Raw genomic sequence first — 17,889 nt, 5'->3', positions numbered from 1 at the left:
AGGTTAATATTGTAGAGTTACTACAATGTTGTTGATCCATCCTCAGTTTTCTCCTATCACAGCCATTAAACTCTGTAATTGTTTTAAAGTTTCCATTGGCCTCATGGTGAAATTCTTGAGCACTTTCTTTCCTCTCTGGCAACTGAGTAAGGAAGGATGTCTGTATCTTTGTAGTGACTGGGAACACCACCCAAAGCATAATTAATAACTTCAACATACTCAAGGGGATATATCCAATGTCTGCTTTTTATTTCTTACCCATCTACCAATAGGTGCCCTTCTTTGCGAGGCATTGGAAAACCTCCCTGGTTGTTGTGGTTGAATCGACTGAGGGACCTTACCTCTAAATGTATGTGTGGAGTATAGAGATGAGATAGTCATTCAAAATCATGTTAAACACTACTACTGCACACAGAGTGAGTCCATGCGACTTATTATGTGACTTAAAGTACATTTTTACTCCTGAACTTATTTAGGCTTGCCATGACAAAGGGGTTGAATAAATCAAATCAAATTTGATTTGTCACATGCACCGAATACAACCGGTGTAGACCTTAGAAGGAATTGCTTACTTACTTAACCAACAATGCAGTTTTAAGAAAATACCTTTTTAAAAAGTAAGAGATAAAAGTAACAAATCATTAAAGAGCAGCAGTAAAAGAACAATAGCGAGGCTATATACAGCGGGTGCCGGTACAGAGTCAATGCGCGGGGGCACCGGTGTCGAGGTAATTGACGACTTATTGACTCAAGACGTTTCAGCTTTTCATTTTTAATTAATCCGTAAAAAAAAAAAAATGTAAAAACATAATTCCACATTGACATTATGGGGTATTATTGTGTGTGACAATAAAATCTTAATGTAATCCATTTTAAATTCAGGCTGTAAGACAACAAAACGTGGAAAAAGTCAAGGAGACAACTAATTCAATCATTTTCTAAATATTATAAAAGCCAAATCACTCACCAAAGACCTAAGATGACTTGACATTCTGCTAAATAGAACAACATCCAATAGGAACTAAAAACAATACAATACAAAACAGTACAATGGGATCACAAGAGAACAAAATTCACAAGGTCATTGTATGGATCATTTCCATGTTCATCTCATAGTAGGCCTATAAGTATTGATGTATTGCCCTGTCCTCTCCAAATGCCCCCATGATGTTATAGGAAGACTTATTCAAGCCTGGAGAGCCAGATTACCCCTCCCTGGAGTACAGGTTTCTCCTCTGGTGAATTAACACTGCTATGCTGGCCAACAGCGCCATTGTCAGGATAGCCACTGCCACTGCAAGCGCCGCAATGACACCTTGCAAAAGTCAGGAGAGATGCAAGGAAGATAAGTAATCAGATTGAAAAGATTTCCGTCTTAAGAGTCCGGTTTCAATGAGTAGTGTCAGTCTCCGAGTAAACGTTACAGTATCCGTGGCAATATTTATGGATATTCTGGTGTATAGAATGACAGAAAAATGAACCTTTGAACCATTAAGACAATATGGACTACCTTTCTTACCTGTGTTGGACCATGATGGTTTGAGCCCACACTCGGCGTCCCAGTCCGTTGAGATGACATCTTTAACCAGGTCAGTGAATGAGGTCAGAGGGCACGGAGTTGTCTCACAGCCAGGCACAGGGGTCGGGTAGGGATCACGGGATGAGTCATTACGGTAATACAAGTTAAGAGAATAGGACCTGGAATAGTTCACACAGACTATGTAAAGACATAGCCGACAGTCATGTGTTATGCAGATTTCTGTAACACTTTAATACTAATTTAACATCTCACATACCATTTAGTTGTCATTTAAAGGTGCAATATGCAGAAATCGCTCAGCTATTTCCTGGTTGCTAAAATGCTAATAGTAATAAAACAAGCAATTTATAGTGTAAAAAAAAATCATTGTACCTTCTAAACCACTGTGCAATATCTTTTCAATTAGCAAAAATATTGTATTTTCAGCTCTTTGAAGCTGGTGTACAAAACCGAAAGTAAAAGATGCAAATATGAAGCTTAAGCACGGGAAGCATAGAAATAGCGCACATAGAACAGATATAGCGCTTCTTGGACTTGCTTTTAATGTGAATGACGATGTTAACTTTTTCAGGTCACCCAAAAATGTACATATTGCAGCTTTAAACCAAATAATTTGTACAGTTTATTGCGCTAAAACATTAGCCTTGTACATGTGATCATTTCTGGAGGTATCACAACTAAAACTACATTACCCATCGTCCTCTTGGTAGAACTCAAAGAGCTGACAGGCAGCATAAGGAGGAAGAAGACCATTGTACACGTCTAGGGCAGCCTGGAGAGTGATGAGGGTGGAGTCATGCTAGAGAGAGAGAGAGATGTACACATTAGAACACAGAATGAACTGTGTCGCATAAATTGCATAATCACATAGCATTAACATTGTGTTTGGTCATGCGTGGATGTGCTTGTGAATGTATAAATATGAATACAGAGACATGCTAGATGTCAGATTGCATAATATGAAGTGTGAGTGTACAATTATGTATGTGGATGTGTGTGTGTGTGTGCCAGCGGTGTTCACTAACTGCTGAATACATGATGAACTTGAGCGTGCTCCCTTGCTCCATTGCCTTGGAGAAATTCCTCAGGATGGCATTCAACAGAACCCCTAAACAATAAACAAACCATCAACATTATAAAAACAATCATAGTGACATACACGCAAACAAACAAACTGTTGGCATAATCCAACTCATTAACATAACATTCAGACCAACTCACAATCCACAGGATATTTCATCCACTCAGCATGAGCAACCTCTCAGCCCACAGTCACAACATTAACTCAACGTCACTTCAACTTATTTTCAACTCTCAACCCACAGCCACAACACCAAAGCGACATTACTTCAACTCTTTTACAACCCTCATGACCTCTGACACCTTCTGAACTCTAACCTCTCACCTCCTGAGAGCCTGGCCTTTTCCTTTCTCTTGTGAGTGACAACGCTGAACATGACCTCAAAGGAGGATATTTCCTGTAGAGTGTTGAGAACTTCCTGTGTGGCCCAGCCAGGGGTGGTCAGGTTGTGATTCCTCTAACAAGGGTACAATGACAACCGTTAGCATCGTTCTGTTTGAAGAGCAACTCTTCTACAACACATGAGTCACAACCAAGCCTATACCAGTGTAATTATTGTGGATGCATCCCAAATGGCACCCTATTCCCTTTAATGTGCACTACCTTTGACTAGGGCACATAGGACTCTAGTATACAATATTGGAAATAGGGTCCCATTTTGGACGCCACCTGTATTTCACGGTTTGTATAAGTCTTTCTATTTATATCCATCTCTGAAAATAACAGATGATGGATGAACACTTTGCACTGGTGATAACGTGTATTACTGTAAGTATGACCATGTCTACCTCTTATATAATCAAGGATATTATTCATTTCAACGAGCTATTGAGTTATTCATCAAGCCCAACTGCCGAGGTGATCACATGGCAGTGTTCCCCTATGTTGTTTGTTCCCAGGCTGGGGCAGAGAGGCCCAAAGAGTAACATCCAGGCTTTCTGGCATCAAAGTTGTCAATTGAAACCAATAGAAGCCAAACTCTTTGACACAGGGCAACTTGCAAGAGAGGTAGGCAGGGGAAGGGAGGGGAGGCGTCCTGCCTATATAATGGGTGAGGCAGGATGCAGAGTCAGATGAACTCATGGATGCAATTTTTATGTCTCTGTGTAGTATTTGTATTTTTGTATTTATTACGGATCCCCATTGGCTACTCTTCCTAGGGTCCAGTAAAATTAAGGCAGTTTATACCATTTTAAAAACATTACAATACATTCACAGACTGTGTGCCCTCAGGCCCCTACTCCACCACTACCACATATAAACAGTACAAAATCCATGTGTACGTGTGTGTATAGTGCGTATGCTATAATGTGTGTGTGTGTGTGTGTGACTGTGCCTATGTTTGTGTTGCTTCACAGTCCCCGCTGCTCCATGAAGTGTTTTTTAATCTATTCTAAATCTATTTTAACTGCTTGCATGAGTTACTTGGTGTGAAATAGAGTTCAGTACTGTGCGCCTTCCATAGTCTATTCTGGATTTGGGGACTGTGAAGAAACCTCTGGTGGCATGTCTTTATCATTGGATGGGGCCACAGTGTCTCCTGACCCCTCCTGTCTCAGCCTCCAGTATTTATGCTGCAGTAGTTTATGTGTCGGGGGGCTAGGGTCAGTTTGTTATATCTGGAGTACTTCTCCTGTCTTATCCGGTGTCCTGTGTGAATTTAAGTATGCTCTCTATAATTTTCTCTTTCTCTCGGAGGACCTGAGCCCTAGGACCATGCCTCAGGACTACCTGGCATGATGACTCCTTGCTGTCCCCAGTCCACCTGGCCGTGCTGCTGCTCCAGTTTCAACTGTTCTGCCTGCGGCTATGGAATCCTGACCTGTTCACCGGGCGTGCTACCTGTCCCAGACCTGCCGTTTTCAACTCTCTAGAGACAGCAGGAATGGTAGAGATACTCTTAATGATCGGCTATGAAAAGCCAACTGACATTTACTCCTGAGGTGCTGACCTGTTGCACCCTCGACAACTACTGTGATTATTATTATTTGACCATGCTGGTCATTTATGAACATTTGAACATCTTGGCCATGTTCTGTTATAATCTACACCCGGCACAGCCAGAAGAGGACTGGCCACCCCTCACAGCCTGGTTCCTCTCTAGGTTTCTTCTTAGGTTTTGGCCTTTCTAGGGAGTTTTTCCTAGCCACCGTGCTTCTACACCTGCATTGCTTGCTGTTTGGGGTTTTAGGCTGGGTTTCTGTACAGCACTTTGAGGTATCAGCTGATGTACGAAGGGCTACATAGATAAATTTGACTTGATTTGTGGTGTATGCATGGATGTCCGAGCTGTGTGCCAGTAGTTCAAAACAGACCACTCGGTGCGTTCAACATGTCAATACCTCTCACAAATACAAGTAGTGATGAAGTCCATCTCTCCTCCACTTTGAGCCAGGAGAGATTGACATGCATATTATTAAAATGAGCTCTCTGTGTACATCCAAGGGCCAGCCGGGCTGCCCTGTTCTGAACCAATTGCAATTTTCCACAGTCCTTTTTGTGGCACCTGACCACACGACTGAACAGTAGGAAGTTAGAGGTAGTTTCGTAAGCCAATGCTAACGAGCATTAGTGCAATGACTGGAAGTCACCGAGTGGTACGGACAACATGCAGGAAACGTGGGTTTAATGGGTTTCAAGCAAGTCGGTGTATGCATCCCAAATGGCACCCTATTCCCTACAGTGCACTTCTTTTGACCAGAGCCCTACGGGCCCTTCACAAACTAGGTGGCCTATAAAGGGAAGAGGGTGCCATTTGGGACGTAGATCCCTTTGAAGGGGACCTGCAACTAACCCTAGAGGGGAAACCCTACATGTGGCATAGTATATATTTCAGAGTCAGAGTTTGTATGCAGAGAGCTACATACAATAGTCCAGTACCTGACAGGAGAGAGTGTCGTAGACCCTCCATATGGAATTCCTGCCCAGCAGCCTAGACACAGGATACCCAGTGTGGTTGGAGAGCTCCTGTATAAATCGCTGTGGGAAGATGTTCATCTTATACGATTTTTTCATTTATTCCAGTCAGTCAATGTTATGATTGCGCCTAGTGGTGGATTCCTAAAAGCAATCACTCGGTCACATATTCACATGTCACATTAGTTTTTTGCTTCCATAAACAGTTGATTATTAAAAACTGTAAGTCTTGTCAAATAAGGGCACCGTACCAAGGTTTTGTTTTATATACACAGTGCTTAGTTGAGAGAAAATGACTCAGGGGAAAGGTTCATCTACACTGATGCAAAATACATGATTACTGTCAGTACGTAGTGAAAGGTCATCCTTCTAGGTCCAGTATGAAGCTTTGGTGGCGACCCAACCAAATTCAGATAGAAATGTGAGTCTGATAAGCAGCACATTCTATGTGAGCTATTTCTATGCTTCCCGTCCTGAAAGAGATTGAACGGGATCTTATTGGGACTTACATATTGTACGAATTGGAATTCCTAACATATGATACATTTTGGCTCATGAGCGCTACTTTTCAACTACTGGCTGAAACTATACAAAACCTTTATAACGTCATTTTTACTTTTCGTTTTGTACACCAGCTTGAAACATCTCAAAATACAATATTTTTTTATTTTAGAAAATATATTTCACCGCAGTTTAGATTATTTAATGATTCTCTACACTTGTTTTGTCATATCAACAGAAATTAGGCGAACATGATAGAATCTTAGCAACCAGCTAATGGGGAGTGATTTCTACATATTATGTCTTTATGCCCATTAACCTTTCACCTGCTTTTCAGATCACATAAAATGAGACGAGAGGAAGCCACTTGTGACTATTAAGATGAACACAGGGTGACAAAAAATGTCAGATAAATACTCCATCTTCTCACCAGAGGGTAGTAAAGAGCACCAAGGACACCTCCATCAAAAGCCAGACATCTCCATAATAGGAATCAGGATGGGATTCAGTTAATTAAAGCCTTTTCATTTTAATTCTCAATATAATTCAATCCTGTCATTAATTAACAGCTCTGAGAATGTGAGAGAAATTGCACCAAGCAGCTTTTTGGAAGATGAAGGAGAAAACTGTGAGTGAGGAAATCACTGAGGACCTGATGTCACACCGAAATAACTAACAAGGCCTTTGTGACAACTAATAACCTACTGGAATGAAACAATAATTCAGTCTTTGAATAACAAACACATGTAGCAAGTGAGTCAAAGTGAATTCACAAGACAAGATTAATAGGGACAGGGTTGTGAGGAAAAGGGTTTCATTGCTGCGACATATTGCTCAAGGCCCGTCTATGACAGGATAGGACTTGAAATGACTAGACAGAACAACAAAAAGAAACATTAACAATAACAACGTTACAAAAAAACTAGGGAAAGCGATCGAGGTGTGTTTGATAACCTTGGAGTTTCTCCCTTTGGGGCTATTCTATTTGGACAAACTCAATCAAGCGCAGAGTATTTGACGTACTACTATGCATTTGACACAGGTCTGAACATGTTATGTCATGTCTACTACAGGTGTAGTATCTTCATTTTTAAAACTCCCGAGTGGCACAGCAGTCCCTGGTTTGAATCCAGGCTGTATCACATCCGGCCGTGATTGGGAGTCCCATAGGGCGGCACACAATAGGCCCAGCGTCGTCCGGCTTTGGCCGGGGTAGGCCGTCATTGTAAATAATAATTTGTTCTTAACTGACTTGCCTTGTTAAATAAAGATGAAATATATATATATACACACATATATATACACACACATATATATATACACATATATACAGTGCCTTGTGAAAGTATTCGGCCCCCTTGAACTTTGCGACCTTTTGCCACATTTCAGGCTTCAAACATAAAGATATAAAACTGTATTTTTTTGTGAAGAATCAACAACAAGTGGGACACAATCATGAAGTGGAATGACATTTATTGGATATTTCAAACTTTTTTAACAAATCAAAAACTGAAAAATTGGGCGTGCAAAATTATTCAGCCCCCTTAAGTTAATATTTTGTAGCGCCACCTTTTGCTGCGATTACAGAGCTGTAAATTGCTTGGGGTATGTCTCTATCAGTTTTGCACATCGAGAGACTGACATTTTTTTCCCATTCCTCCTTGCAAAACAGCTCGAGCTCAGTGAGGTTGGATGGAGAGCATTTGTGAACAGCAGTTTTCAGTTCTTTCCACAGATTCTCGATTGGATTCAGGTCTGGACTTTGACTTGGCCATTCTAACACCTGGATATGTTTATTTTTGAACCATTCCATTGTAGATTTTGCTTTATGTTTTGGATCATTGTCTTGTTGGAAGACAAATCTCTGTCCCAGTCTCTTTTGCAGACTCCATCGGGTTTTCTTCCAGAATGGTCCTGTATTTGGCTCCATCCATCTTCCCATCAATTTTAACCATCTTCCCTGTCCCTGCTGAAGAAAAGCAGGCCCAAACCATGATGCTGCCACCACCATGTTTGACAGTGGGGATGGTGTGTTCAGGGTGATGGCTGTGTTGATTTTACGCCAAACATAACGTCTTGCATTGTTGCCAAAAAGTTCAATTTTGGTTTCATCTGACCAGAGCACCTTCTTCCACATGTTTGGTGTGTCTCCCAGGTGGCTTGTGGCAAACTTTAAACACTTTTTATGGATATCTTTAAGAAATGTCTTTCTTCTTGCCACTCTTCCATAAAGGCCAGATTTGTGCAATATACGACTGATTGTTGTCCTATGGACAGAGTCTCCCACCTCAGCTGTAGATCTCTGCAGTTCATCCAGAGTGATCATGGGCCTCTTGGCTGCATCTCTGATCAGTCTTCTCCTTGTATGAGCTGAAAGTTTAGAGGGACGGCCAGGTCTTGGTAGATTTGCAGTGGTCTGATACTCCTTCCATTTCAATATTATCGCTTGCACAGTGCTCCTTGGGATGTTTAAAGCTTGGGAAATCTTTTTGTATCCAAATCCGGCTTTAAACTTCTTCACAACAGTATCTCGAACCTGCCTGGTGTGTTCCTTGTTCTTCATGATGCTCTCTGCGCTTTTAACGGACCTCTGAGACTATCACAGTGCAGGTGCATTTATACGGAGACTTGATTACACACAGGTGGATTGTATTTATCATCATTAGTCATTTAGGTCAACATTGGATCATTCAGAGATCCTCACTGAACTTCTGGAGAGAGTTTGCTGCACTGAAAGTAAAGGGGCTGAATCATTTTGCACGCCCAATTTTTCAGTTTTTGATTTGTTAAAAAAGTTTGAAATATCCAATAAATGTCGTTCCACTTCATGATTGTGTCCCACTTGTTGTTGATTCTTCACAAAAAAATACAGTTTTATATCTTTATGTTTGAAGCCTGAAATGTGGCAAAACGTCGCAAAGTTCAAGGGGGCCGAATACTTTCGCAAGGCACTGTATATATGTATATATGTGTATATATATATATATATATATATATATATAGTATATATTGATCACTCTGTTGTCACTGAGAATTTTCCTTGCAGGGCAGGATATTCAAATGAGCCTCGTTCTTTACATACATTCACTGAAAACCTGTAGTTCTCTTTCTCTCTTGCTCGCTCAAACACTAAATCAACAGACAGAATAAATGTCCTACTATCGTAGGTCCTACTACTGCCACATTAAAATGTACAACAATGTATCTGAAATGCAGCCATACACATCAACAACTGTCGTTGTATATACCTTATTATTAACTGGGTGGTTCAAGCCCTGAATGCTGATTGGCTAACAGACGTGGTATATCAGTATACCACGCGTATGACAAAACATGTATTTTTACTGGTCTAATTACATTGGTAACCAGTTTATAATAGCAATAAGGAAACTCAGGGGTTTGTGGTATATGGCCAATATACCACGTCTAAGGTCTGTATCCAGGCACTCTGTGTTGCGTCGTGCGTAAGAACAGGCTGTATACCACACCCCCTCGGGCCTTATTGCTTAAACAACACAAATAGATAATGGTCTCTACTACAACATAGTGTATCCGAAATGCAGCCTATCGCCTACTGTAGCCTATCAAAACTCATTTCCGTTTGAAATTATCAGTGAAAAAAAATACAAAAATAAAATCCTCCTGCGACGAAACTGGTCCAATTAAGATGTATGAAGCGTCATAGGCTTTAATGCTGTGATGTGTTACCTTGACAGCTCTTCTGAGACTTACCTGGTGAGACTTGAGAACTCTCCGGTAGTGTTCGCTGTCAAACGTCTCCCCCATCAGCTCTCTAAACCTGGGGCAGTGTTTGCTTGGGGACTTCAACAGCTTGTGAAATCCAAGACAAAACAACAATTTTTATTCCTCTGTCAAATTCCTCTTCCTCTTCTCATAAAACCCAGGTACACTCAGTTTACAGCGTTGCTTTACTAGGGGCCCTTCCTTTCTTTTCTTTTTAATGCCGCCTCAGTGCCAAATGGCCTATTGGTCAGAGAAATGGACAGAAAGGCCCATGCTCACATCTCAAATGGGCGTAGTGATATTGAGTTCCACATCAGGCCCCAACAAAACCAATATATCTTGATTCAAACTACTACTTCAGATGGGATGGGTTTCCACTTCTGGGACTATTTCATTGGTTCCAATGTAACCAGGCAAGCTCAATCAAGCACAGCTAAAGTTTTTGAAAGAAAACAAACACTATTTTGAACCCAGGTCTACTGGAAAGATTCATACAGCTGATTTAATGGATGATGTGTGAGTGAGTGAGTGGGCACGTTTATCTCTGCCAGCAAGCCGCCAGCTGTTAGGAACACCATATGAAATTTAGGAGCACCAGAAAATCTATATTTTTTAATTGCTTGAGATATACTGTACGTGGCCTATATTAATTCTAGATACTTTTGTGCCCTAAAAATATGTAACACAGTAAATACATTTGTTTATTTTAAAAGCTAAAATGCTGATATAAATAGCTGTCATTAAAATTACAAAGAAAATTGTGGAATATTGAGTTTCTACATTGTGTAAAAGCACTATTTTCATATTGCGATGCATTACATTGAAAATTATACATGGTCTCTTTAAAAATGTCAGGTTTGCGATTAAGAGCAACGCTGTTAGTGAAAGGAGGGGCTAGGAATCCCATTGGGCTATAAATGGAGGACTGTGTAATGCCCCACCCAGCAGATTGTAGAACAATCGCGTTCACGTTGTCATGCTGCTTCACGTGGTTGCTAAAATGATCGTCACGCAATCCCTTCTCAAAGTCAGGGTATGAGTCAAGAAACCTGAATATTTTTCTCGAAAGTACATAACGTCATCATTCCAAAGCTATACGATGTTACATCTCGGAAAAAAAATGTAATGCTGTACTTCTTGCTCATGCTAATGTTGGGTTTTTAAACTAGTCGCCCAATTGACCCCCATTCACTCCTTGAAGGAGATCTTTTCTTGTCGTAGAATAGCCCAGAATGCACCTCGCGGCCCATTGACGACGCATGGCAACATACACAATTGCATTAATACGATTTCAAATGGAGTCCAATCTCCTCAAAAGTATCTCTGTTAGTAGTGTGTGATTGCAGCCGCAATCGAGCATCCAATTGGTTTCTGCATGAACCCCCCCTTGAGCACACCATCTTCATGGTTGTGTGACACTTTTGATATTCTGTATTTCCCCTGATTGTCTATGCAATTAAAACGTGGGTCTAAAGGGAAATAAAAGTATTATCAGAGTTTTTACCAGTGTCTGAGCTAGCTAGCTACAGGTGTCGCACCCGCCTTCCGTCTACTGTGTACCGGAGTCTAGCTAACTAGTCCTTCGCTAACGCCTGCTTGCTAGCACATAGTGTCCTTCGCTCCCACCGGCTGAACACCTGCCCTTAACAGAACTGCAGGAAAACAGTGCCCGACAGGCGGGGGCAAAGTACACTGTCTACTGATGTCCTAGATAGCTAGCTATCTATACTGCCTCCTGCCTGCTATGTACCGGAGTTCTAGCTAGTTAACTAGCACCCAGTGTCCTTCACTAACGCCTGCAGAACACCTGCCCTCGCCATCGTTAACAGAACTGGAGGAAAGCAGTGCCCGACATGCAGGGGCAAAGAACACAGTCTACCGTTTTCGTAGCTAACTAGCTAGCTACCGTTGTCGCTCCCCGCACCATCTTATTTTTCTATGATATTAAGGCGGTCCACAGCACCTACTGTGCTGGAGTGTGCGATCAATCATGGCCTGACAAATTCTGTACCAAGAAAATACATTTTTAAACCAAATAAAGCTCTACTAACTTCTACCATACCCTCCCCTCAAAAACCCTCCCAAGCCCCCCAACCTCATTAAATATGATCTATATTATGTTGAAACAATCCACCCTTAGGATTATTCAGCATATCAACAACCATTTTGACAGTAACATCAGTTACCCCCATCACTATTTTGCCGTATCCACAATAGCCTTCAAGCTGGTATTTCTGCTTTCCACAACCCGAGTCGTGTTGATAACCTTACCAATGAAAGCTATGAAATGAACCTTTGACACAGCATATTCATGAGCGCAAGATTTCTGAACAGGTCTCGAAACAATGCCAGGACCAGCAGAAGCACCAGCCCCAACAGTAGGTCCACTTACTACAGGAGCAGCCATGGAAGCTCCATCAGTCCGCACTGTAGTTCCACCAATCTGTTTACCAGCCTCTGCATAGAGTGCATTCGGAAAGTATTCATACCCCTTGACTTTTTCCACATTTTGTTACGTTACAGCCTTATTCTAAAATGTCTTATTTCCTCATCAATCTACACACAATACCCCATAATGACAAAGCGGAAACAGTTTTCTTTCTCAATTTTTTGGCAAATTTATAAAAAATAACAAAACAGAAATACCTTATTTACGTAAGTATTGAGACCCTTTGCTATTAGACTCGAAATTGAGCTCAGGTGCATCCTGTTTCCATTGATCATCCTTGAGATATTTCTACAACTTGATTGGAGTCCATCTGTGGTGAATTCAATTAATTGGACATGATTTGGAAAGGTCCCACAGTTGACAGTGCATGTCAGAACAAAAACCAAGCCACGAGGTCGAAGGAACTGGCTGTAGATCTCCGAGACAGGATTGTGTTGAGGCACAGATCTGGGGAAGGGTACCAAACTTTTCTGTAGCATTGAAGTTCCCCAAGAACAAAGTGGCCTCCATCATTCTTAAATGGAAGACGTTTGGAACCACCAAGACTCTTCCTAGAGCTGGACGTCCGCCCAAACTGAACAAATGGGAGAGAAGGGCCTTGGTCAGGGAGGTGACTAAGAACACAATGTTCACTCTGAAAGAGCTCCAGAGTTCCTCTGTGGAGATAGGAGAACCTTCCAGAAGGACAACCATCTCTGCAGCAATACACCAATTAGGCCTATATGGTAGAGCGGCCAGACGGAAGCCACTCGTCAGTAAAAGGCACATAAAAGCCTGCTTGGAATTTGTCAAAAGGCACCTAAAGACTCTCAGACTATGAGAAACAAGATTATCTGGTCTGATAAAAAAACTATTTGGGCTGAATGCCAAGCGTCACGTCTGGAGGAAACCTGGCACCATCCCTACGCTGAAGCATGGTGGTGGCGGCATCATGCTGTGGAGATTAGGCTAGATCTTTGATGAAAACCTGCTCCAGAGCGCTCAGGACCTCAGACTGGGCCGAAGGTTCACCTTCCAACGGGACAACAACCCTAAGCACACAGCCAAGACAATGCAGGAGTGGCTTCGAGACAAGTCTCTGAATGTCCTTGAGTGGCCCAGCCAGAGCCTGGTCTTGAACCCGATCAAACATCTCTGGAGAGACCTGAAAATAGCTGTTTAGCAATGCTCCCCATCTAACCTGACAGAGCTTGAGAGTGTCAGCAGAGAAGAATGGGAGAAACACCCCAAATACAAGTGTGCTAAGCTTGTAGCAACCATACCAAGATGTCTTGAGGCTGTAATCGCTGCCAAAGGTGCTTCAACAAAGTACTGAGTGAAGGGTCTGAATACTTACGTAAATGTGATATTGAATTATTTTAATTTAAAAAAATGTATACATTTGCAAAAATGTCTAAAACCTGTTTTTGCTTTGTCATTATGCAGTATTGTGTGTAGACTGATGAGGGGGGAAAACAATTGAATCCATTTTAGAATAAGGCTGTAACTTAATAAAATGTGGGAAAAGTCAAAGGGTCTGAATACTTTCCGAATGCACCGTATACATTATGACTGATTCTATATCTCTGAGCCTCTCTAACTTCTCTCTGCACCTGGCATCCACCAAATGATGCACCATGTGGTCGTCGTACCCCCTTTCCACAATTACAACTCTTAACCTTCACATTGCTCCCACATTCACCGTAATCATGTTCTGCTCCACACTTGGCACATATTTTCTTTATTTTACACTGAACAACTACATGTCCCATTCTTTGGCATTAAAAACACTGCAATGGGGATGAGACCAATTCTCTGACATTGAAACTAAGGAATCCTATTTGTACTTTTCTAGGCAAAACCTTCTCAAACCTCAGCAGCACTGATAAGCTTTCACTTATTTGACCCTCTTTCCTACTGATCAACCTTTTGGCCTCAATCACTCTGCCTCCCTTCACATTTTCTTTCATATCATCTATGGACATAGATATTTGGACCCCAGTGATGACTCCCCTCGACCTAGCATAAGCACCAGGGACATGGCTTTTAATCTTCTTCCCATTAAGCTTTTCCATTACAGAATCTTCCCTTGCTGAGCCTGGCTACCACAAAATATTAGCAATCTACCATTTCCAATGAACCAGGCTAGTTTGACTTCACCTATCTCTACAACGTCGGTTAATCGGATAGGGTGTAAATGAGGCCCTGTGTTCTCATCAAACACCATCACAACTTTCCACTCCAACACATTATTACTCTTGCTTCCTACCTTGGCCCTCTTTACGCTTTGCAGACTAGACGCTCCACTGCTTTCAGTATCATGATCTCTCTTCTTCCTATGTCTTTCCTCTACAGACCATTCAGATCCTTGACCCTCATCCTCCCACTCCATATCAGCAGAACGGTCACCCATATTGATCGCATCCCAGCACAGCTGTTGCTTCTCCAACCTTGTCTCAATTTCCTCCACTTCGTCCGCACTACTCGCCGCGATTCCCAACCATCCGCCATACGTTACCGTTCCCCGGACCGGTCTTTTTTGCTCTGTTGTGGTTCTTCCATCTGGAGGGAGCTGCCAGCTTGCGGTCAATCTTCCATAGGAAGGTGAAAATGTTGCGCCGATACTATTGGTCAGATCTTTTGACCTGGTTTGACCTGGTTTGACCACCATTACTACCTCGCTGGAGTAATGGTGAAACCATGACGTGAATGAATCTGCACTCGCTTGTTTCTCTAGGGCACAGAGGAACAAATGGTACAGTGTGAAGCCTTATCGTTACAGATGCTTTCGTAGTCGCTCAGTGCTCCCAAAATAAAACTCCTAGTTGCACAGGAAAATATTTGGTCGCAGGTTTAGAGCCCTTCGCCCGCCTACCTTATCCTGTGCTCTGGTGACAGTGTGCACTGGAATGGGCCGCCATGGTAACTGGGGCATGAGGGGAGGGGGGCGTCTGTTTGGGGGGAACAGCCCAGCCAGGTTAGCCTGGGCACTCATTAGAGTGCGGTCATAGTCTGTACTCCGCACGTACACCTGTGTGGAGGGAAAGAAGTAAAGCTTAGGTTCCTATGTCTATACCAGCATACCACTTAGAGAATGCATGTCCAAAAAACTGCTTCACTGTACAGTAAGTGGTTTGCCAGTGTGCATAATGGAACAAAGCTTTACTGTATTAAGAATTAATATGTTCTATTTAAAATGTGCTTTTCCCTTTTCTGTCATCCTATGTGAAGTGATTGCACACTGTAAATCATTTTGACAACATTGGCTTTTCCTGTGATGCCGATAAAGCTTGCTTGAATTCGAATGTGACATGACAGGGGACAGGAAAGGTACAGCACGAGCTGAAACTTGAGTGTGACAACAAATCGTTAGCGACAGCGAATTAGGAAAGTTGTTATTTTGGTGGTAATTGCTACTTTATGGACGGAGGGAGGGGAAAAGGGAGAGGGAGACGGGGACGAGAGAGAAAAAGATAAAGAGATAGAGTGGAGTAAAGAGAAAAAGGGAGAAAACGACAGGAAGTGAAAGTGAGCGACTGGAAGAGGGAAATCAGATCTTTGTTGTAATGCCAGTACGATGCGAACTGCCTTGGGGCACACAGAGCCAAACAACATGCATGCAGCCTAATGCACAGTGACGAGATCAGGCGAGATTAGCCCACATGTTACATCATGTTATGAGGCCGGGGTGATGATGTCATCAACATGAGTCATTCTCATTAGCCTACACCATAACAGACATTACAGGCACTAAGTACCACACATGGATATTGTGTGGTCATATGCTCCAAAGAACCCAGACGTATAGCCCGAAATAGATTTGCCAAGACTTCAAATGCACAAACAGCACACATGGTAAACAATGCAATTTCTCTCCTGTGTAATATGTACACGTTTGGGCTCCAGTAACGCACCTCTTTGCTGTTGTAGTCTTCACTGAGGAAGTGTCCATAGCGTCTCTTTAGAAACCTGCCGAAGTCAAACTGCTGTCTCATCCCCAACTGAGCCAAGTGAGACAAAAAAATACGAGAGAAAGCTTATACCTCACACAACAGCCTAGGTCAAGTAAGAACTTCTACGGAGAAGATTTAGGAGATATTACTGTGAAGTGCGATAATATTGCTTGTTTTTGTTACGGCACATGATTATCTAACATTTCATGACAGACTCCTTCAACTTTTTCTAAAGAAAATGTGTGCGCTTTCTTAAGCTCATAGTTGTAGAAGAAGTTACAGGCACATTCAGAATGGAAATACAGACAAAGGGTTATGTTTTCGGGAAACATAATTGTCATTGCATACTCAAACTTCTGTACCTCAGTTAGCTGCCCGAAGCCTTGTGCCCACACTTCCTCACCGTGAGGGTCCATGGGAAACGACTCAATGGGGGATCGATCGCCATGACGAAATACCTTACGCCAGTCATATGTTTAATGTCATATGTATAGAGTACCTTACACAAGTCATATGTTTTATGTCATATGTATAGAGTACCTTACACAAGTCATATGTCTTATATTCTATATAAGTATATTTTAAGTATATTTTATACCTGGTGCTAACGTGTCCTATGTCCTAATCTCATCCACAATTCCAGTTGTGCCCACATATTAGTCGTTGCATCTACATGTGGTATTAAAATGTGTCTCTTATCCGTTTACTTGTGTCCCCATTGTGACCAGATATCCTAGTCTCTCCGGAGGTGGTCAGGAAGATCGGCTCACAATCAGCAAATAATACATATTTTAATCATCTACACCTGTCTTAAAATGTAGGCACAATCAGAATGTGGACAAGATTGGGACAAAGGACACATGTTAGCACCAGGTATAAACGGGGCTAAAATTGGGTTAAATTAAGCTTGATTGATTGGTTTAATACATGGCTCCTACATCAGACATAAAATACAATATGATTATTGATCATCTTATTTACTTATTTTCCCTTCAAGCATAAACCAAGTGTTGAATCTATCAGGATTTCATTAAACATTTTAAAACAAATCCCAGAGGAGTAAAGCAGAACTGTAAAGACTTACGGCAACAACAAATTTCAGAATGCGGGATTCAGTCGATGAGACACAAGAGAGAAATAAAAGGTAACCCAAAGTTGTCAGGCACCCCACCATCTCCTCTGTAGTTTATTTCACTTTTGTTACAGTGGGGTCGCCTTTTAGAGGTTAACTGAAAAAAAAGGTCATATCGATTATCGATACAGACAATGAAAACGTTCTGCCAAATTCAGTTTATTTGCTCACTCAATATTACTTGGAAACTTTTAGCAGAAACACACTTTTTGGCAAGTCCATTAATAAGGTCATTATTTTATATAAATGTAATGGTGATTCTAATTCCACAAGTTTAATAGTTAACTAATAATAGTTTGTTTGTCTAATAATAGTTTGTTAATTTCTTCTGAACCCTTACGTCATTAAATGTAAATGATGACCTGTCATATAACAAATTAGAATAATTATAAAACATAATTACTGCAAATGTTCACTTACCTTAATTTGTGTGTAACAGACTCAGAGTAGTTCCTTACAGCTGGTTTGTATTTTAAGAAATCTATGAGAAAAAGGCCCACTGCAGTAAACCTCATCTGTGAAGCTATACACAGATACGAATTGACATTTAGTGCATGTTTCACTAAAGGATGCACTGCTTTCCTAACCCACCTA

At 41.6% G+C, this 17,889-nt stretch overlaps 1 protein-coding gene across 1 annotated transcript; it reads right to left on the bottom strand.

Annotated features, from left to right (window-relative positions):
• Nucleotides 1-797: 797 nt before the first annotated feature.
• LOC110492854 (testicular acid phosphatase homolog) lies at nucleotides 798-16,636 on the bottom strand (the record flags this gene model as incomplete). Its single annotated transcript, XM_036945877.1, has 11 exons — nucleotides 798-1,315; nucleotides 1,520-1,698; nucleotides 2,233-2,339; nucleotides 2,566-2,648; nucleotides 2,946-3,078; nucleotides 5,502-5,600; nucleotides 9,771-9,869; nucleotides 14,480-14,981; nucleotides 15,042-15,241; nucleotides 16,125-16,211; nucleotides 16,526-16,636. Coding segments are annotated over 11 exons (1,710 nt in total), but the record flags the coding sequence as incomplete, so codon positions are not given.
• Nucleotides 16,637-17,889: the final 1,253 nt, after the last annotated feature.

Source organism: Oncorhynchus mykiss, chromosome 16 (genome assembly GCF_013265735.2).
Source record: "Oncorhynchus mykiss isolate Arlee chromosome 16, USDA_OmykA_1.1, whole genome shotgun sequence".
Lineage (NCBI taxonomy): Eukaryota > Metazoa > Chordata > Actinopteri > Salmoniformes > Salmonidae > Oncorhynchus > Oncorhynchus mykiss.
Note: the sequence above shows the minus strand (reverse complement) of the source record. Positions and strands in the feature narration are given on the sequence as shown.